Source organism: Aquarana catesbeiana, linkage group LG09 (assembly GCF_042186555.1).
Source record: "Aquarana catesbeiana isolate 2022-GZ linkage group LG09, ASM4218655v1, whole genome shotgun sequence".
Lineage (NCBI taxonomy): Eukaryota > Metazoa > Chordata > Amphibia > Anura > Ranidae > Aquarana > Aquarana catesbeiana.
This window is the reverse complement of record NC_133332.1, coordinates 253,248,510-253,266,478: the sequence shown is the minus strand read 5'-3', so window position 1 is coordinate 253,266,478 and position 17,969 is coordinate 253,248,510. Positions and strand designations below refer to the sequence as shown.

General features: G+C 45.6%; 1 protein-coding gene across 1 annotated transcript in view; it reads right to left on the bottom strand.

Moving 5' to 3' along the window:
• ITIH6 (inter-alpha-trypsin inhibitor heavy chain family member 6) overlaps window positions 1-17,969 on the bottom strand; it is a 128,692-nt gene that overhangs the window by 73,375 nt on the left and 37,348 nt on the right. The window contains exon 3 of the mRNA XM_073600207.1: window positions 7,097-7,251. Coding sequence (XP_073456308.1) covers window positions 7,097-7,251 — 155 coding nt within the window. The remainder of the gene's footprint in view (window positions 1-7,096; window positions 7,252-17,969) is intronic.

Here is a 17,969-nt window from a genome sequence, read left to right as displayed (position 1 = left end):
ACTAAAAGGCTGCAAAGATGGGTTCTTATGGGTGGCACTGATAGGCAGTACTGCTGAGCACTGATGGGCACTGATAGGTGGCACTGATGGGCACTGATAGGCGGCACTGCTGGGCATTGATACGTGGCACTGATAGGCATCCCTGGTGGCACTGGCAGTGGTAGGCATTGTGAGTGGGTACTGACTGGCAGCTGCCTAGGCATTGATTGGCAGCTGCCTGGGCACAGATTAGTATTTCCCTGGGGGTCTAGGGGGGGCATACCTGGTGGTCCAGTGTGGATGGCCATCCTGGTGGTCCTGGGCTGCATTATAGTGGTCCTGGGCAGGGATCCAAGGGGGGGCTGTGCTGATAAATAATCAGCACAGAACCCCCTGTCAGGAGAGCAGCCAATCGGCTCTCCTCTACTCGCGTCTGTCAGACGCGAGTGAGGAAAAGCCGATCACCGGCTCTTCCTATTTACATCGTGATCAGCCGTGATTGGACACGTCAGAGACTCTTTACCTAGTTCGGAGTTGCAGTGTGTCAGACTGACACACCGCAACAACGATCGTCGCGATGCGCGCCCCCGGGGGCATGCAGCGGCTTAATATCCTGAGGATGTCATGTGACGCCCATTCAGGATACTGAAACCACTTTGCCGCTGTCATTCTGCTATATGGTGGACGGCAAGTGGTTAAGAACAATATCAAAACATAAATGATAGATACAGAATGAGACTGGTATAGTCTCCTGGTTTGAAATTAGGCATTTCAGGATTGAATCCTTTCTTCAGAGGCAATCACTTGTGGAGCACAGTATGCATCTGGTATCAAAAAAGAAGAATATTCACTGCTGGATGTCCACCAAGAGTAGAGGGAAGAAAAATCCAAACGTCAAATTGAGGCAAACCCTTGGAGTCAGATACTTATTAGAAACATTGGATTCAGCTGTTAACTGTCAAGAGGCAACCAAGCCCAGGTGTTGCAGGAAGCCCAAACATGAACGAATGTTCAGGAAAAGAGGTAGGGTAACCAAGGGATGCAACAAGATAAGCATGTGAGGAGATCCTTCCGTCAAAGAGCAGCAGAACACCCTTCTCTCCTGGAGGACAGAAGACACCCGGAGGACGGGGACACCTTTCTCTCCCCGGCGGACGGTGACACTCTTCTCTTTTTTCTGGAGGTAGGGGACACCCTTTTCTCCCCCGGAGGACAGAGGACACCCTTATCCCCCAGAGGACACCCTTATTCCCCGGAGGACAGAGGACACCCTTATCCCCCGGAGGACAGAGGACACCCTTCTCCCTCGGGGGACTTTGTAGCTGACTTTATCAAGCCATGTGAAGACCACAGTCTGCCATGAGCAGTATTGACATAAGGTGGGCTGTCATTGATTGGGTGACATCACACATCACTAGGAAAGATCGTGTTGGATAAGTCTGTAAACATCTGATCAGCCTTGGCTCTTCAGCTTGGATGAAAGGAAGCGATGGCAGGGTCAGACGACAAGAATGTGAATAAGAAGTGATGATTTCTGTGCCTGGTTGTTTGTGTCTAACAATCTACATAATGTGTAAAGTGAGAGCAGCAACATAAGTTTTTATTGTCCATCAGAACATCTCCGCATACATGAGACTCGATGTCAGAGAAGAAATTAAATGAAGAGGAGTAAACCTCAGGCTGCCTCCGTGCTATATACTGGTGATCTCATATCTGGATAGAGGGGGAGAATTTCACAACTAACGAAGACACAACTGAGCGAGGCGTGGCTACAGGTGCGGCGCCTGTAAGTACAGTCCTTTATAGTCGTGTAAGGGCAGCACATATAGGGGTCAGTTCTGATAAGAGCGGTCACAGGAGAGCCCTCACACAATACACATGGCAGGCAGGGTGGTGAGGTTGGCACACTCAGGGTGATCAGGCAGGGTGGTGAGGTTGGCACACACAGGGTGATCAGGCAGGGCGGAGAGGTTGGCACACTCCGGGTGATCGGGTCCCTGGTCCCCAGGGAAGATGCCAGGGGAGAAGGGGTTCCTGTCCATAGGCAAGATGGGTCCCCCATCCCTAGGGGAGAGAGTGTTCCTGTCCCCAGGGGAGAAGGGTGTCCCCTACCTCCAGGGAGAGAAGGGTATCCCCGTCTTCCGGGGGAGAGAAGGGTATCCCCATCTTCCGGGGGAGAGAAGGGTGTCCCCATCCTCAGGGGGAGAGAAGGGTATACCCATCCTCTGGTGTCCCCGTCCTCCGGGGAGAGAAGGGTGTCCCCGTCCTCCGGGGAGAGAAGGGCGGCACCCTCTCCTCCTCCAACCACCCAAGGACCAGCTCTTCCAATTTTGGCCATTCCTGGGGCCATCTCCTTCTCCTTCAAACAGCCAGGGGCCCACTCCTTCTCTGCCAACCACCTAGGTGCCCTCTCCTTCTCCCCCGGCCACCCAGGGGCCCTCGTATTCACTAAATGGGCACCCAGGGGCCCTCTCCTCCTCCAAACACCCAGGTGCCCTCTCCTTCTCCCACAGCCACCCAGGGGCCCTCTTGTTGACTAAATGGCCACCCAGGGGCCCTCTCCTCCAAACACCCAGGTGCTCTCTCCTTCTCCCACGTCCACACAGGAGCCCTCTCCTTCTCCCACGTCCACACAGGAGCCCTCTCCTTCTCCCACGTCCACACAGGAGCCCTCTCCTTCTCCCACGTCCACCCAGGAGCCCCCTCCTTCTCCCACGTCCACCCAGCAGCCATCTCCTTCTCCCACGTCCACCCAGGAGCAATCTCCTTCTCCCTAAGCCACCAGTGACCCCAAAGAGCAGCAGAGGTGATCCAGCCTCCAGCACTTGACAGAGATAAAAGACCAGCGGCGGCCCATGCCCGACACCTCTGCAGCCCTCCCTATTCATGTGCCTGGCCCCTTTCAGGCCGCCGGTCACATGAATTACTATGGCGGGGATAGGCGGGAGGGTGTATTTTGAAGCACGTGATTAGAGCCAGAGGCTCTAATAGGCTTCAAAATAGGGTGGGCTCGGGGCGCAGAGCACTGTGTCCCGATCCCACCCTGTTAGTGTGAAAATAGCAAAAATTAATTTGTTATGCCACACAACGTTCCTCCCTGCCAATTAGCAGGCAGGTCAGTAAGACCTGTCTCCCAATTGGCCAAAGCATTAGGTGATCCTATTGGATGCCTAACGCTTTGGCGGAAGAGACACAGCGGAAGAAGCCTGAGGAGCCGAGCAGACACAGGTAACACAGCCGACGCTACAGAAGAGGAGGAGGAAGCCCCGTCACTCGGTAAGTGCCGCCAGACCGGCCGCGTGGGGGAGGGGTTAGTGAAGTGACAGCCGAGCCGGGGGACACACTTGGCTGCATTTGATGGGCACAAGTGGCTGCATATGATGGGCACAAGTGGCTGCATATGACAGGCACAAATGGCTGCATATGACAGGCACAAATGGCTGCATATGACAGGCACAAATGGCTGCATATGATGGGCACCTAGGCTGCATTTCACGGGCACAAATGGCTGCATATGATGGGCACAATGGCTGCATTTGATGGGCACAAATGGCTGCGTATGATGGGCACAAATGGCTGCGTACGACGGGCACAAATGGCTGCATTTGACAGGCACAGTGAGGCTGCAATTGATTGGGGGGGGTGGTTTCAGTATTTTAACATAAGAACACAAGGCGCCACTCTAAGTGCAGACAGCCATAAAATGTATTTAAACACAATACGGAAAGGTGGTACTCACAATGGTACATGTTAAAAAAAGCATATAGGTAGTGTTGCTGCTGTGTCCTTGACGGTTCATAGTCCGGTTCGAGTTGTGCTGGTGTCCGGTGGACAGGCTCGGCGGTGGATGCCGTCGCTTCCTGCTGCTGGAACGCACGCTGTAACCCAGGAACCACAGGGATGAGATCACTTCCGGATACAAGGGACGTAAAGGCGACGCGTTTGCGGAGCTACGCTCCTTCCTCAGGCCTTGAGGAAACGCGTCGCCTTTACGTCCCTTGTATCCGGAAGTGATCTCATCCCTGTGGTTCCTGGGTTACAGCGTGCGTTCCAGCGGCAGGAAGCGATGGCATCCACTGCCGAGCCTGTCCACCGGACATCAGCACAACTCGAACCAGACTATGAACCGTCAAGGACACAGCAGCAACACTACCTATATGCTTTTTTTAACATGTACCATTGTGAGTACCACCTTTCCGTATTGTGTTTAAATAAATTTTATGGCATTCTGCACTTAGAGTGGCGCCTTGTGTTCTTATGTTACAGCACCTAGAGGACTACTTCTTTTCTCCAATCAGGGCAGCCTTCTAATGTGGTTAGTGGATTACATCATTAACATGGACATTTCTCCAGTCTATATGGACTTTTAAATTTATAATTTTTGCTAACAGACTTATGTTCATCCATCCACATTTATTATTGAAATTGCTTTTATATTTTAATTTTTATCCTTATTTTCTCATATTTCTTACACTGGTTGTTAATCCATAACTGCGTTGGGTTCAGCGTTCACTTTTACCTGTTACATTGGTTTCAGTATTTTTCAGCTTGTTTGCACCCCCCCCCCCCAAAAAAATTTTTAAGCACCAGCTGCCACTGTCACAGACACTGCTGTATAATTTTCCTTGACCACCAGTATATGTATTTCGCAGGGCTGTGCACAGACAGATTTGTGTAAGCTGGGGCTCCGTGTGTCAGGCTGCTGTTTTAGTTCCTGAACAAATTGCACAGCCTTCACAATATGTACATCATGCAGTGTGGATGATCATATTGATGAGGAATGTCTTCTAAGCAAAGGCTTTGCCCCTCCCACAGACACAGCTCTATATTTTTTCTCGACCTGCCATTGATATACACACGGGGCCCGCCCCCTTCAGCAGAGCAGGCTAGGGGCAGGGCTGAAGGCGGTGCAGCTCTATATTTTTCCTCGACCTTGTCCCATTGATATAGACTGTGCTATGCACGGGATCACACCCTTCTCCAGAGCAGGCTAGGGGCGAGGCTGGAGGCGGTGCTGACGATAATGTAATTAAGGAACTCGCTCCGCCTCCGCCCGCGTCTAAAATTTTCCTAGACTAAAAGGAGAGTCTGCGCATGCACGGTATAGCTGCGGTGAAGCCGTGCATGCGCAGTGCAGCCCCGCAATCAGCTGTGTTGTGACGTAGCCACACAGGAAGTGACGCGGTTGAGGTTCTGCACAGGTCGATTAATTTTTTACCACACCAGTATCTGTGGTAAGGGAAACAGGAAGTTAAGCTTGGTAGCTTCACAGCCTGTTTACTACTGCGCATACGCAAGTTGTGCTGCGTCTTGTCCAGAAGACTGCGGGGGAAAGAGGGGGCTGAACTTCCGGCTCAGTTTGTCACAGCGATCTGACCGGGAAGTGGGAGCAGGTACCTGTCAAAACCAGGTACTCGCTCCCCCCAGAAAAGTGCAAAATGTAGCAGTGGGGGGGGGCATGCAAAAAAGCGGAGCTTCCGCTGTTGGGCGGAGCACCGCTTTAAGCAGTACAGCTAGGTCACCTCCCTGCCTCCAGCATGTGATTGGGAAGAATATATGCACCAATGAAAAGAGCATCAGACCGAAGGATAAAAAGTCCAAAGTAATTTACTGGTTTATGTAAATGGACTTAAAATAGGGCTTGATTGCTCATGCAGATGGTACTAATTGGTAACTATCCAAATTCAGCAAGTCACCTCCCTACGTAGATTTACAAGAGAAGGGCCTATCTTGAGTCTATTCGAGGTTCTTATTTTGACAAAAGAAAAAAGGGGATCTCAGAAACCCCTTCTACCTGCGCACCCTGGAATATAAACAAAGTGATATACAGTGCATTAACAAAATATTAATCAAAATCAGTATATAAACAAAGCAGCAAGTAGTAAGGTTCAAAGCCTCAATGAGTAAAGAAAAACAACTGGTGATTTCATACCGCGCTAGAAACATTAAAAGGAGCTTCTGTTCTTGTCTTTTTGATGTATATGCCATTTCCATTCAGTGAGTGTGCCAAACTCTGAGCTGCCATTTCTTTGAATATCCGTTTGCCTTGCTGTATTTGACTACATGTCATGAGTGTCAATTTCGTCTGGTGAGTAGGACATTTGCCTAGAAGTTGGTGGAAGGAGATGCACTGGAGACATTAGCCATATATGTTTTCTTCACTGTCACATTTGATGTATAGAAGAATTACAAGTACTTTATGTGGGACTAACTAATCGGTGGTGGATCAATGGACTTTTTTGTTTATATTATATTCACTTGATATTCATCACACATACATGATTATATATTTCTTTTTTAATGTTTCTAGCGCGGTATGAAATCACAGTTGAGGTTCTTTTTTTAACTGAAGCCCAAATTCATGTATTTGTTTACACTAAAATATCCAGTGGTCAGAAAAAACTCGCCCTTCATCAGGGCTTCAGGTAAAATAAGAACCTAAAATGAACTTAAAATAGGGCTTTCTCCTGTGAATCTATGTAGGGAAGCGAATTGCAGGATTCGGAGAGTTACCAGTCAGTAGCATCTACAGTACATGAGCAATCAAGCACTGTTTCGAGTCCATTTAGGGTTCTTATTTTAACTGAAGCCCTGATGAAGGTGGAGTTTTTTCTGACCTTCGAAAGGCATTGGATTTTTTCTTAGTAAACTAATAAATTAATATGACCTGGTGTTCCTTCCATTGGTGCATGTTTTTTCTACTATTTCTGCTAACTTGCTGGGTACAAAAACTTTCATATTAAGCAACCCAGCCTTGCCTGCTCACATTTTTATGTCCTCTGTCTACCCAAAGATTCTTGTGGCTCTCTATGAAATATCAGACATACTTTCGCAGCTCTTTGTTGTAGTTAGACCTGAATAGCAAGAGACAACATTACACTGGCTAGTCACATCATAGCAGTGAGTTATTCGAGCACACCACCTGCTGGCTGCAAGTGGTAAATAATAAACATTTATAGGCAATATTTCATATATAGCTGAGCAAAAAGAAATAAAGAATACTATTTTTTACTTCTGAAACTAATAAATGCCATATTAGACCATTGTTACAGACAATGATCAAAAATGGAACAGGTGATTGAACAACATTTGTTAAAATAGCTGTAAATTTACTTACAGTGTGAAGTTAGATATGAATGCTGAACTGGGCAGCTCCAATTCAAAGATGGCTTCCTTCGACTCAGCATGAGGATTAACCATAACAGTTTGCACCTTGGTATGGGCATATCGGGATACTATAGTTGACTGAATGTAGAGGCTGCTGATTTTCAGCTATAAAAACAAAAGATTACTAAGATATGTAAAACATTATATCTGTTTTTAGACCTTAAAGTTGACCTTTACGCAAAGAAGATTAGAAAGGCTGAAATATTTACAGTACCTTGAAAAAGTATTCACACCCCTTGAAATTTTACACATTTTGTCATTTTACAGCCAAAAACGTAAATGTATTTTATTGGGATTTTATGTGATAGACCAACAAGTAAATATCTGAAAAGTATGGCGTGCATTTGTATTCAGTCCCCTTTGCTCTGATACCCTACCTAAAATCTAGTGGAACCAATTGCTTTCAGAAGTCACCTAATTAGTAAATTGAGTCCACCTGTGTGTAATTTAATCTCAGTATAAATACAGCTGTTCTGTGCAGCCCTCAGAGGATTGTTAGAGAACCTTAGTGAATTTACAGAATCATGAAGGCCAAGGAACACACCAGATAGGTCAAGGATAAAGTTGTGAAGAAGTTTAAAGCAGGGTTAGATTTAAAAAAAATATACCAAGCTTTGAACATCTCACAGAGCACTGTTCAATCCATCATCTGAAAATAAAAAGAGTATGGCACAACTGCAAACCTACCAAGACATGGCCGTCCACCTAAGCGGACAGGCTGGGCAAGGAGAGCATTAATCAGAACAGCAGCCAAGAGTCCCATGGTAACTCTGGAGGAGCTGCAGAGATCCACACCTCAGGTGGGAGAATCTGTCCACAGGACAACTATTAGTCGTACACTCCACAAATCTGGACTTAAGGCCTGGTTCACACCTATGCATTTTTTAGTGCGTTTTCAGTTTCGCAGAAACATTTAACATGGTTTCCTATGGATGTAGTTCACATCTGTGCATTTTATGGAAAGGGCCAGGGATTTGTTTCTGGTTTTTGGTTCCATAGACTTCAATGGATCAAAAATGTGTATTGAAAAACACAGAATGCACCTGAATAGGTGTGAACCAGGCCTTATGGAAGAGTGCCATGAAGAAAGCCATTGTTGAAAGAAAGCCATAAGAAGTCCCATTTGCAGTTTGCAAGAAGCCATGTGGGAGACACAGGAAACATGTGGAAGAAGGTGCTCTGGTCAGATGAGACCAAAATTGAACTTGAATTGAAATTTTGGCCTAAAAAGAAAAGCTACGTGTGGCAGAAAACTAACACCGCACATCACCCTAAACACACCACCGCCACCGTGAAACATGGTGGTGGCAGCATCATGTTGTGGGGATGCTTTTCATCAGCAGGTACAGGGAAGCAGGTCAGAATTGATGGGAAGATGGATGGAGCCAAATACAGGGCAATCTTAGAAGAAAATCTGTTAGAGTTTGCAAAAGACTTGATACTGAAGCTGAGGTTTGTCTTCCAGCAGGACAACGACCCTAAACATACAGCCAGAGCTACAATGTAATGATTTAGATCAGGGGTCTCCAAACTGTGGCCCTTTGCTAGCCTTTATCTGGTCCTTGGGGCACTATTCCTCCCACTGACACCAAAAATGGGGCACTATTCCTTCCACCGATACCAATGATGGGATGCTATTCCTCTTACTAATTAGGGACACTACTCCTACTCCTATTGACCACCAACCCTAAGGCCATATTTATTCTCACTCATGCCTGGCCCGTGACATTTTCTGCCCTGCTGGCCACAATCCAGCCCTCCTCAAGTTTGTAGGACAATAAACAAAGTTTGGAGACCCCTGGTTTAGATCAAAGCATATTTATGTGTTAGCATGGCTCAGTCAAAGTCCAGAACTAAATCCAATTGAGAATCTGTGGCAAGACTTGAAAATTGTTGTGCTGTTCACAGATGCTCTCCATCCAATCGGAGCTATTTTGCAAAGAAGAATAGGCAAAAATGTCACTCTCTAGATGTGCAAAGCTGGTAGTGACATCCCCAAAAAGACTTGCAGCTATAGTTGCAGAAAAAGGTGGTTCTACAAAGTATTGACTCCGGGGGGGCATGCCCCCCCGGAGTCAATGCATGCCACACTTTTTACATATTTATTTGTAAAAAAAATTTGAAAACCATTTATCATTTCCCTTCCACTTAACAATTATGTGCCACTTTGTGTTGGTCTATCACATAAAATCCCAATAAAATACATTTACGTTTTTGGTTGTATCATGACAAAATGTGGAAAATTACAAGAGGTATGAATATTTTTTCAAAGCACTGTACCTATGTTCTACTCCTTCCAAGCTACTCAAATAACATAAAACCCTGGCATTTAATTGGTCACTTGAATAGTATTAGAGGGAAAGATCAGCAATCAGATTGGCCGATTCTCCACTAAGACCCATGCCTAGGCTTTCAGCCATGTGATTAATACTGAAGGAAGAGTTTGGCGGTAACATTTTGTCCATGAAAAGTATGTTTTACATTCTATTTCTCTATTTTCAGTTTCTTTATTTTTCTATCCCAGACTGATAGCATAACTTTAAGTTAACAAATATCCAAATATTTTACCATTTAATCTGTTTATGTAATGGTTTATGTATAGCCAAGTTCCAATCTGAAGCGGACCTGTGTGGGATCTTCTTTTAGATGTTGTTTTTGGTTCACTGCTATGAAATCAAAGCAATGGAGCAAGAAGAGGCCACTGTAACTGTATGATCCATACCAGCTTCTATATTACTTATGATGACAGTAGTCTCAGGTCCCACCGCTGCCACCACTAGGTGACAACAGCAGTCTCAGCCTCATTGCTACCCTCAGAATGTGACTATTGTACTATCAGCCTGCACTTTTCAGAGATTTTCCAACTCTTGGGACAACAATCTAAGCTTCAGTAGACTGAGAGTCCTAGTCCTAGTCACTGGGGTGTGGTTAACCCTATACACACACCAACAGTAGCAATGTGTAATATACACTGGCTGTCCACAGCATCTGCTACAACAATTGAGAATTTTAAGTAATGTCTGTGACACCCGCTGCCACGCCCAGACAGGAAAGTACAGAGTTTAAAATGTGGTAGCATCCTCCAAAGAGGCAAGGATTCTTTAACCACTTCAGCACCGGAAGGTTACCCCCTTCCTGACCGGAGCACTTTTTACAATTTGGCACTGCGTCGCTTTAACTGGCAATTGTGTGGTCATGCAATGTTGTACCCAAACGAAATTTGTGTCCTTTTTTTCCCACAAATAGAGCTTATTTTGATGGCATTTGATTGCCTCTGCCATTTTTATTTTTTGCGATATAAACGGAAAAAGACCGAAAATTTTGAAAGAAAAAGATATTTGCTACTTTTTGTTATAAGAAAAATCCAATAAACTCAATTTTAGTCATACATTTAAGCCAAAATGTATTCCGCCACATGTCTTTGGTAAAAATAATATTCTGGAACTTACACAGCTTTTAGTTTATGACTGCCTATCTCATTTCTTGAAGGGCTAAAATGGCAGGGCAGTACAAACCCCCACCTCGAAAAGACCACATTTTGGAAAGTAGACACCCCAAGGAAATTGCTGAGAGGCATGTTGAGCCCATTGAATATTTAATTTTTTGTCCCAAGTGATTGAATAATGACAAAAAAAAAAAAATTATTACAAAAAGTTGTCACTAAATGATATATTGCTCACACATGCCATAGTTATATGTTGAATTGCACCCCAAAACACATTTTGCTTCTCCTGAGTACAGGGATACCACATGTGTGGGACTTTTTGGGAGCCTAGCCACGTACGGGGCCCCGAAAACCAAGCACCGCCTTCAGGATTTCTAAGGGCGTAAATTTTTGATTTCACTCCTCACAGTTTTGAAGGCCATAAAATGCCAAGATGGCACAAACCCCCCCCCAAATGATCCCATTTTGGAAAGTAGACACCCCAAGCTATTTGTTGAGAGGCATGTTGAGTCCATGGAATATTTTATATTTTGCCACAAGTTGAGGGAAAATGACAAACTTTTTTTTTTTTTTTTTGCACAAAGCTGTCACTAAATGATATATTGCTCAAACATGCCATGGGCATATGTGGAATTACACCCCAAAATACATTCTGCTGCTTCTCTTGAGTACGGGGATACCACATGTGTGGAACTTTTTGGGAGCCTAGCTGCGTACGGGGCCCCGAAAACCAATTACCGCCTTCAGGATTTTTAAGGGCGTATATTTTTTATTTCACTCCTCACTACCTATCACAGTTTCGAAGGCCATAAAATGCCAAGATAGCACAACCCCCCCCAAATGACCCCATTTTGGAAAGTAGACACCCCAAGCTATTTGCTGAGAGGCATGGTGAGTTTTTTGCAGCTCTCATTTGTTTTTGAAAATTAAGAAAGAAAAGAAAAATGTATTTTTTTTTCTTTTTTCAATTTTTAAAACTTTGTGACAAAAAGGGAGGTCTGCAGGAGAGCCAGAGAAAACCATGGAAGATGGTGGGGGGGGGCGACATTCCCTCCCACTGTTTGTAAAAGCAGTCTAGAGGCTAATTAGCCGCTAGGATTGCTTTTACATGAAAACCGACCGCTGGCTGAAAAGAATGACACCAAGATGATACCTAAACCCGCAGGCATCATTCTGGTATAACCATGCAAAGTCCAGCAACATACCAGTACGTTGCTGGTCCTTGTTGAGCATATATTCTAATCTTTTTTTCATGCAGCCTGTGGGCTGCATGAAAAAAAGAGATTGATCGGTGGGTATGCCCGCCATTAGAATACCTCCCTTCATCCACCCACTTCTAATGATGGGCATACATGCACCATTTTGTTTTTAACTGTGGTGGTGAAATCACCTCCTACAGCGCTGGAGTCACGGCTTTATGTATCGTGGGTGCAAACGCTGTTGCTATCACGATAAATAAATCAGTGCTGCAGCTGAATTGCCTAAAAAATATAGGCCGAAGCATGGGGGCATCCGCCCCAAAAGTTAGGAGCAAATCGCTCCTCCACCCCTGCTGCCCCCATGCTTCAGCATATATGCTCTTTTTTAACTGTGGTGGTGAAATCACCTCCGACAGCGCTGGAGTCACGGCTTTATGTATCGTGGGAGAAAACGCTGTTGCTGTCAAGATAAATAAATCTGCGCTGCAACTGAATGGCATACCTGCTAAGCAAATGATGGTTAACAATAAAACAAAGTAACGTTACAATATAGCAGTAAGACATACCATACCTGCAAAACATATACAAAAAAAAACAAACAAACATTTTTTAACGCAATCTGAGCCTAAAATATATAAATGCCGAAGCATGGGGGTATCCGATTGCAAAAGTTAGGAGCAAATCGCTCCTCCACCCCTGCTGGCCCCATGCTTTGGCATATATGTTCTTTTGAAATCACCTCCTACAGCGCCGGAGTCACGGCTTTATGTATCGTGGGAGCAAACGCTGTTGCTGTCAAGATAAATAAATCTGCGCTGCAGCTGAATGTCGTACCTGAAAACAAAAAAATGGTTAACAATAAAACACAGTAAACAGTAAAGTATAAAAAAAATTACATACCTGAAAAGCAAACATGATAAAACATAATAACAATAAAACATTGCAGAATAAAATACAGTAAAAAAGAGCAGAACAATAGACAGAGAATAGAGAGAGAGAGAACAATAAAACAACTTTTTTTTTTTTTTTTTTTTTGTGTTTTTTTTTTACACTTTTTTTTGTAACTGTAACTGTTGTAACTGTAACGGTTTCAGGTTCGGGTCTCTCAAAATGTGATGGCATCTTGGGAGACCCTGTGAAAGTGTGCCTAGTCTGTGCAATGCTGTACCCTACGCTTATACTCAACTAGTGTATGGTAGCGTTCAAAACATTCACCAATGCAAATACCAGGATTGTCAGGACAGGAGGGACAATAATAACGGGTATCATGCCTATATCCGCGCTTGCTGCAGACAGGACAACTTCTTTGGGGGGCTCGTGGGTAGGGGTACTCGGGAGGATATATGGAAAATGCCTCTCAAGCAGCCGGCTTACTGCATTTGGATTGGGAAGGTGAGGTGTAGCACCGTCTAGAAACAGAAGGGCTCTGACAATCTCTTCCTGGAATTTAAGGAAGGATCCAGTCCGTCCTGAAGCTCTGTATAGCACATGAGCGTTCCGCAAAGCCAATTGAAATAAGTATACAGACACTTTCTTGTACCAGCGTCTGGCCTTACGGACAACTAGGTACGGCGCCAACAACTGTTCGTTGAGGTCCACCCCTCCCATATTAATAATATTCGTGGATACAGAGGGGTTTCTCCACAACACCAGTCGCCGTAGGAATTTGGACCGTCGTGTCTGCATTAAGGGAGGTAAGAACAAAAACATTCTTATTATCCCTCCACTTCACAGCGAGCAAATTATTACACTTGAAGCAGGCTCTCTCCCCCAGCCTAAGACGGGAATCTACAAGCCGCTGGGGAAAGCCCCAGCGATTAGGTCGCACGGTGCCACATGCTCCAATCTGATGATCAAACAAGTGACTAAAAAGTGGCATGCTCATGTAATAATTGTCCACGTATAAGTGGTACCCCTTTCGAAATAAGGGTGACACCAAGTCCCACACTATCTTGCCAGCGCTCCCTATGTATTCTGGGCAGTTCGGCGGCTCTACGTGGCTATCTTTTCCCTCGTAAACCATAAAACTACTACTACTACTACTACTACTACTACTACTACTACTACTAACTAAGAGCTTATACATCTTGACCCCGTATCTGGCACGCTTGCTGGGAAGATACTGTTTGAAAGACAAGCGTCCAGAAAACTTAATCAGGGACTCTTCAACGCAGTCAACTTGATAGGGGGTAAACAAGTCTGCAAAACATTGGTTGAAGTGGTTTACGAGGGGCCGAATTTTGTAGAGCTGATCGTATCCAGGGTCTCCACGAGGACGTCAGAGTTCATTGTTGTTGAAATGCATGAACCACAAGATCTGCTCGTATCGTGCCCTGGTCATGGAGGCAGAGAACACGGGCATATGGTGAATTGGGTCAGTGGACCAATATGACCGCAACTCACTCTTTTTAGTTATGCCCATGAGGAGGGATAGGCCCAGAAAGATTTTAAATTCGGAAACCGTAATTGGTTTCCAATCTCTGGCAAGGGAGGACTGGGGAATAGCAGCGATGTATTGACCAGCATACAAATTTCTTTGGTCCACAATAGATTTATAAAGATCTTCGGTGAAAAACATCAAATAAAAATCAAGTAACGTAAAATCAACTGTTTCCACCTGAATGCCGGGTTGGCCAGGGAATGGGGGAAGTACGGGTGCTGCAGAAGTGGTGGGTTCCCAATTAGGATTGGCGAATGCAGCAGGAAGGGCACTATGGGCTCGATGGGCCTGTGTTTGTCTTCTTCTTGGTGGCAGCGGGATACTACTTGTGCTTGCCACCTCACCATCTTGAACTGCACTTATGGGACTCGCCACGTCACCACGTGTTACTGCAGTGGTGGTTTGACTACGACCAGGATGTACTAGGCCGCTTGTGCTTGCCAGTTCACCAGAAGGAATAATGGCACTAGTACTTCTCTGCTCCATACGAGAACCCTGCAGTTCTTGCACCTCAACAGCAGAAGAAGATCAGGGTCTGGTACGCCTGACCTTGGCAGGTACCACAACTCTGTCGTCAGAGCGATCTGTCATGGAGCCACTGTCGTCTACAGGACCGTATTCTGAGCCTGAATCTGACAGATGAGTGACTTCCTCTTCACTATCTGTCATGCTCAGAAACGTGTAGGCCTCTTCACTAGTGTACCTTCGATTTGCCATTTTGGGCTCTAAATTTAGTGGTACACTAGTGAGACTCACAGGTAAAAAAGCTCCTGACTGTTAGTGACTGATTCAAACGCTACCAAAAAAACTGTTAGTGATCGCAGGGATCAGGCCTGACTCTGCGAACACTGCAGTTATGTGTGTTGTGTTTTTTAAGTGACAGTGATCGATCGATACTGCACTTGGGTGGGCTGGGCAGAGGGGCAAAATGCAGGTGCTAGCAGGTATCTGGGCTGATCTCGCTAACACTGCGTTTTTGGGAACCTTAAACTGCTGAGGACGCTAGTATAGATCTGATCAGATATTGATCCGTTCAGATACTATACCACTAAGGGAGGTGTATGCTGCGTGTGTGGGTGTTAGAGGTACTGGCACTAACCTGATGCTGCCTGTGGCACCGCAGACCCTATCTGACCCTAAAACCACCGGGCGAAAAGGGGGTTAAACCTTTATTAGGTGATAAACGGTGGGTGCCCTGACACTATAAAAAACAAACTAACCAGCGTCACAGTTATACGGTGATCACTGGTGAAAGGGTTAACTAGGGGGCAATCAGGGGGTTGAAACCTTTATTAGGTAGTATATGGGGGTACATGACGCTATAAAAAGCTGACGGTGAACCTACTTACCTGGCAACCTAGCGTCACCTATGACACTAATACGGCGATCAGAAAAAAGACCGCTTAGTGACACTGGCAACAGGGGTTAACTAGAGGGTGATCAAGGGGTTTATTGGGGGGGTAGGGGGGTACCCTAGACCTAAAGGGGCCTACCACTAACTGCCCTACCAATTATAACAGTCACAATTGACGCCAATGCAGTAACCAGTAAAAAAATAAAAACTGCTATTGGTGTCACTGTGACAGGTGGTGCATGGGGGGTGATCAGGGGGTGATCAGGGGTGATTTGTTGGCCTGCGTGTTCTACTGTATGTGTAGTGTTGGTGCAAACTTACTTGAGGTCTTCTCTCCTTGGAAGCTGGAATGAAAGGCTTCATGAGGAGCGATGACATCACTTCCTCTGCTTCTGTTTACATTACAGAAGCAGAGGAAGCATTCCATTTGCCAGCAGCGATCACGAAGGGGTGGCCATGAATCAGTGGCCTCCCCCTCAGCACGGATCGCTCCTGTAGCGATGCCGACCGCCTCGGGAACCGGGGGAGCACAATGCGCTCCCCGCCTGCAGGAGGCGAGTAACGTGCCATTCTGCCGCAGTATATCTGCATGAGGCGGTCGGCAAATGGTTAAAGCAGAACTCCAACCACAAAAGGGAAGTTCAACTTTAAAGCCTCCTCCCCCTCTTCTCTTTAACATTTGGCAAATTTCTTTTTGAAATGGGGGAGGGTGGTTACCTAATTTTCACAGGTATGCACTCCCATTTCCGCTCAGATCATCTAGGCGATCTGAACGGAAGTTCTCTCAGATCCCAGAAGACTGAAAAACCATTCACAAAGCACAGCGTGGCTTGCACATGCGCAGTGGGCAGCCAACTGTGAAGCTGAAAGCAGCATAGTCAGCTATGTACAGTTAGGATGCCAGCGCTGGGGACTCAAAGGCTAGTGAAAATTGAAGAACTAGCTTGGGTGAGGATGGTCCTGGGTCCCTGGACAGGTAAGTGTTCTTTTATTAAAAGTCAGCAGCTACAGTATTTGTAGCTGCTGAATTTACAGTTTTTTCCCAGACTGAACAACTAATTTACCTTCTTATTTAGAGTACTCAGAGATTCAGCTTAATGGTTTTGAAATATTGTTTTAATAAAAGGTGCAAGAAATAATTACAGAAAAGGGATCTTACAAAAAAGACAATAATGGGGCATACACACGGTCGGACTTTTCGGCTACAAAAGTCCAACAGCCCGTCCGACAAACTTTCGACGGACTTTTGGCGGACTTGCGGCAGACTTTCTAAGGAACGGACTTGATGACGTACACCGGACTAAAATAAGGAAGTTGATACCCAGTAGCCAATAGCTGCCCTAGCGTGGGTTTTTGTCCATCGGACTAGCATACATACGAGTGGATTTATAGGTCCGGCAGAGTTACGACGTAAAGATTTGAAGCATGTTCCAAATCTAAAGTCCGTCAGATTTGCGACTGGAAAAGTCCGCTGAAAGTCCAGGGAAGCCCACACACGATCGGATTGTCCGCCGGATTTGGTCCATCGGCATCCGTCGGACTTTTGTAGCCAAAAAGTCCGACCGTGTGTACGCCCCATAACAGTAAAATAAAGGGGAAGGGGAACTTAGCAAAGTTCGCCTGGTCTTTAGTTCCTGTGTAGAGTCCAATGCGCTTCTAAGTAAGATTTGATAAAGTCACTGGCTTTCTTTTAATAGACCACTCCAGTGTCCTTAGCAGTTTCAATGTTAAATGGGAGCTGCCAACTGCCAACAGCTTTATGTGGATACCCTAGAGCAGGGTTTGTCAACCAGGGTTTCGCCTAAGGTTCTTCCAGAGGTTGCTAGGGGTTCCTTCAGCAATGAGAAATTTCTGCCTCTCAGATACGTTCCTACTGACACCATTGATCTTTTTAGCTATCTGTAATGGGGAATTCTTCCCAAAGGCAACAAGTGTAAGGAGCATTCTTTCCACTGACCATCACACTAATGTATCATAAGCTGTAGTAAATTTTAGCAGGGGTTCCTTGAGATTGGAAAGTTATTTCAAGGGTTCCCCTGTGTTGAAAAAAGGCTGCCCTAGAGGGTGTCTTGAGCCAACCCCCACCCGATCAAACAGCTGAGGGGTGTGATATAGAAGTGCTGAAGTTTTTTATTAGACTTCAGCAGAAACTTCCTTAATGCTAGTTATTTGAATTACCGGTATATCGATATTTTCAGATGGCAAGGATTTGCAAACCTACAACCAGCATTTCACTGAACAGAATGAAATTCTGAGTTAATAAAGACCAAACATGATATAAATTGGATGCGCATATAGCTTAGGGGATTTAATGTGACCAATTGGGCTGCTGTACTTTATAGCAGTGCCTCTCAACCAGTAGGCTGCGGCACCCTGGGGTGTGCT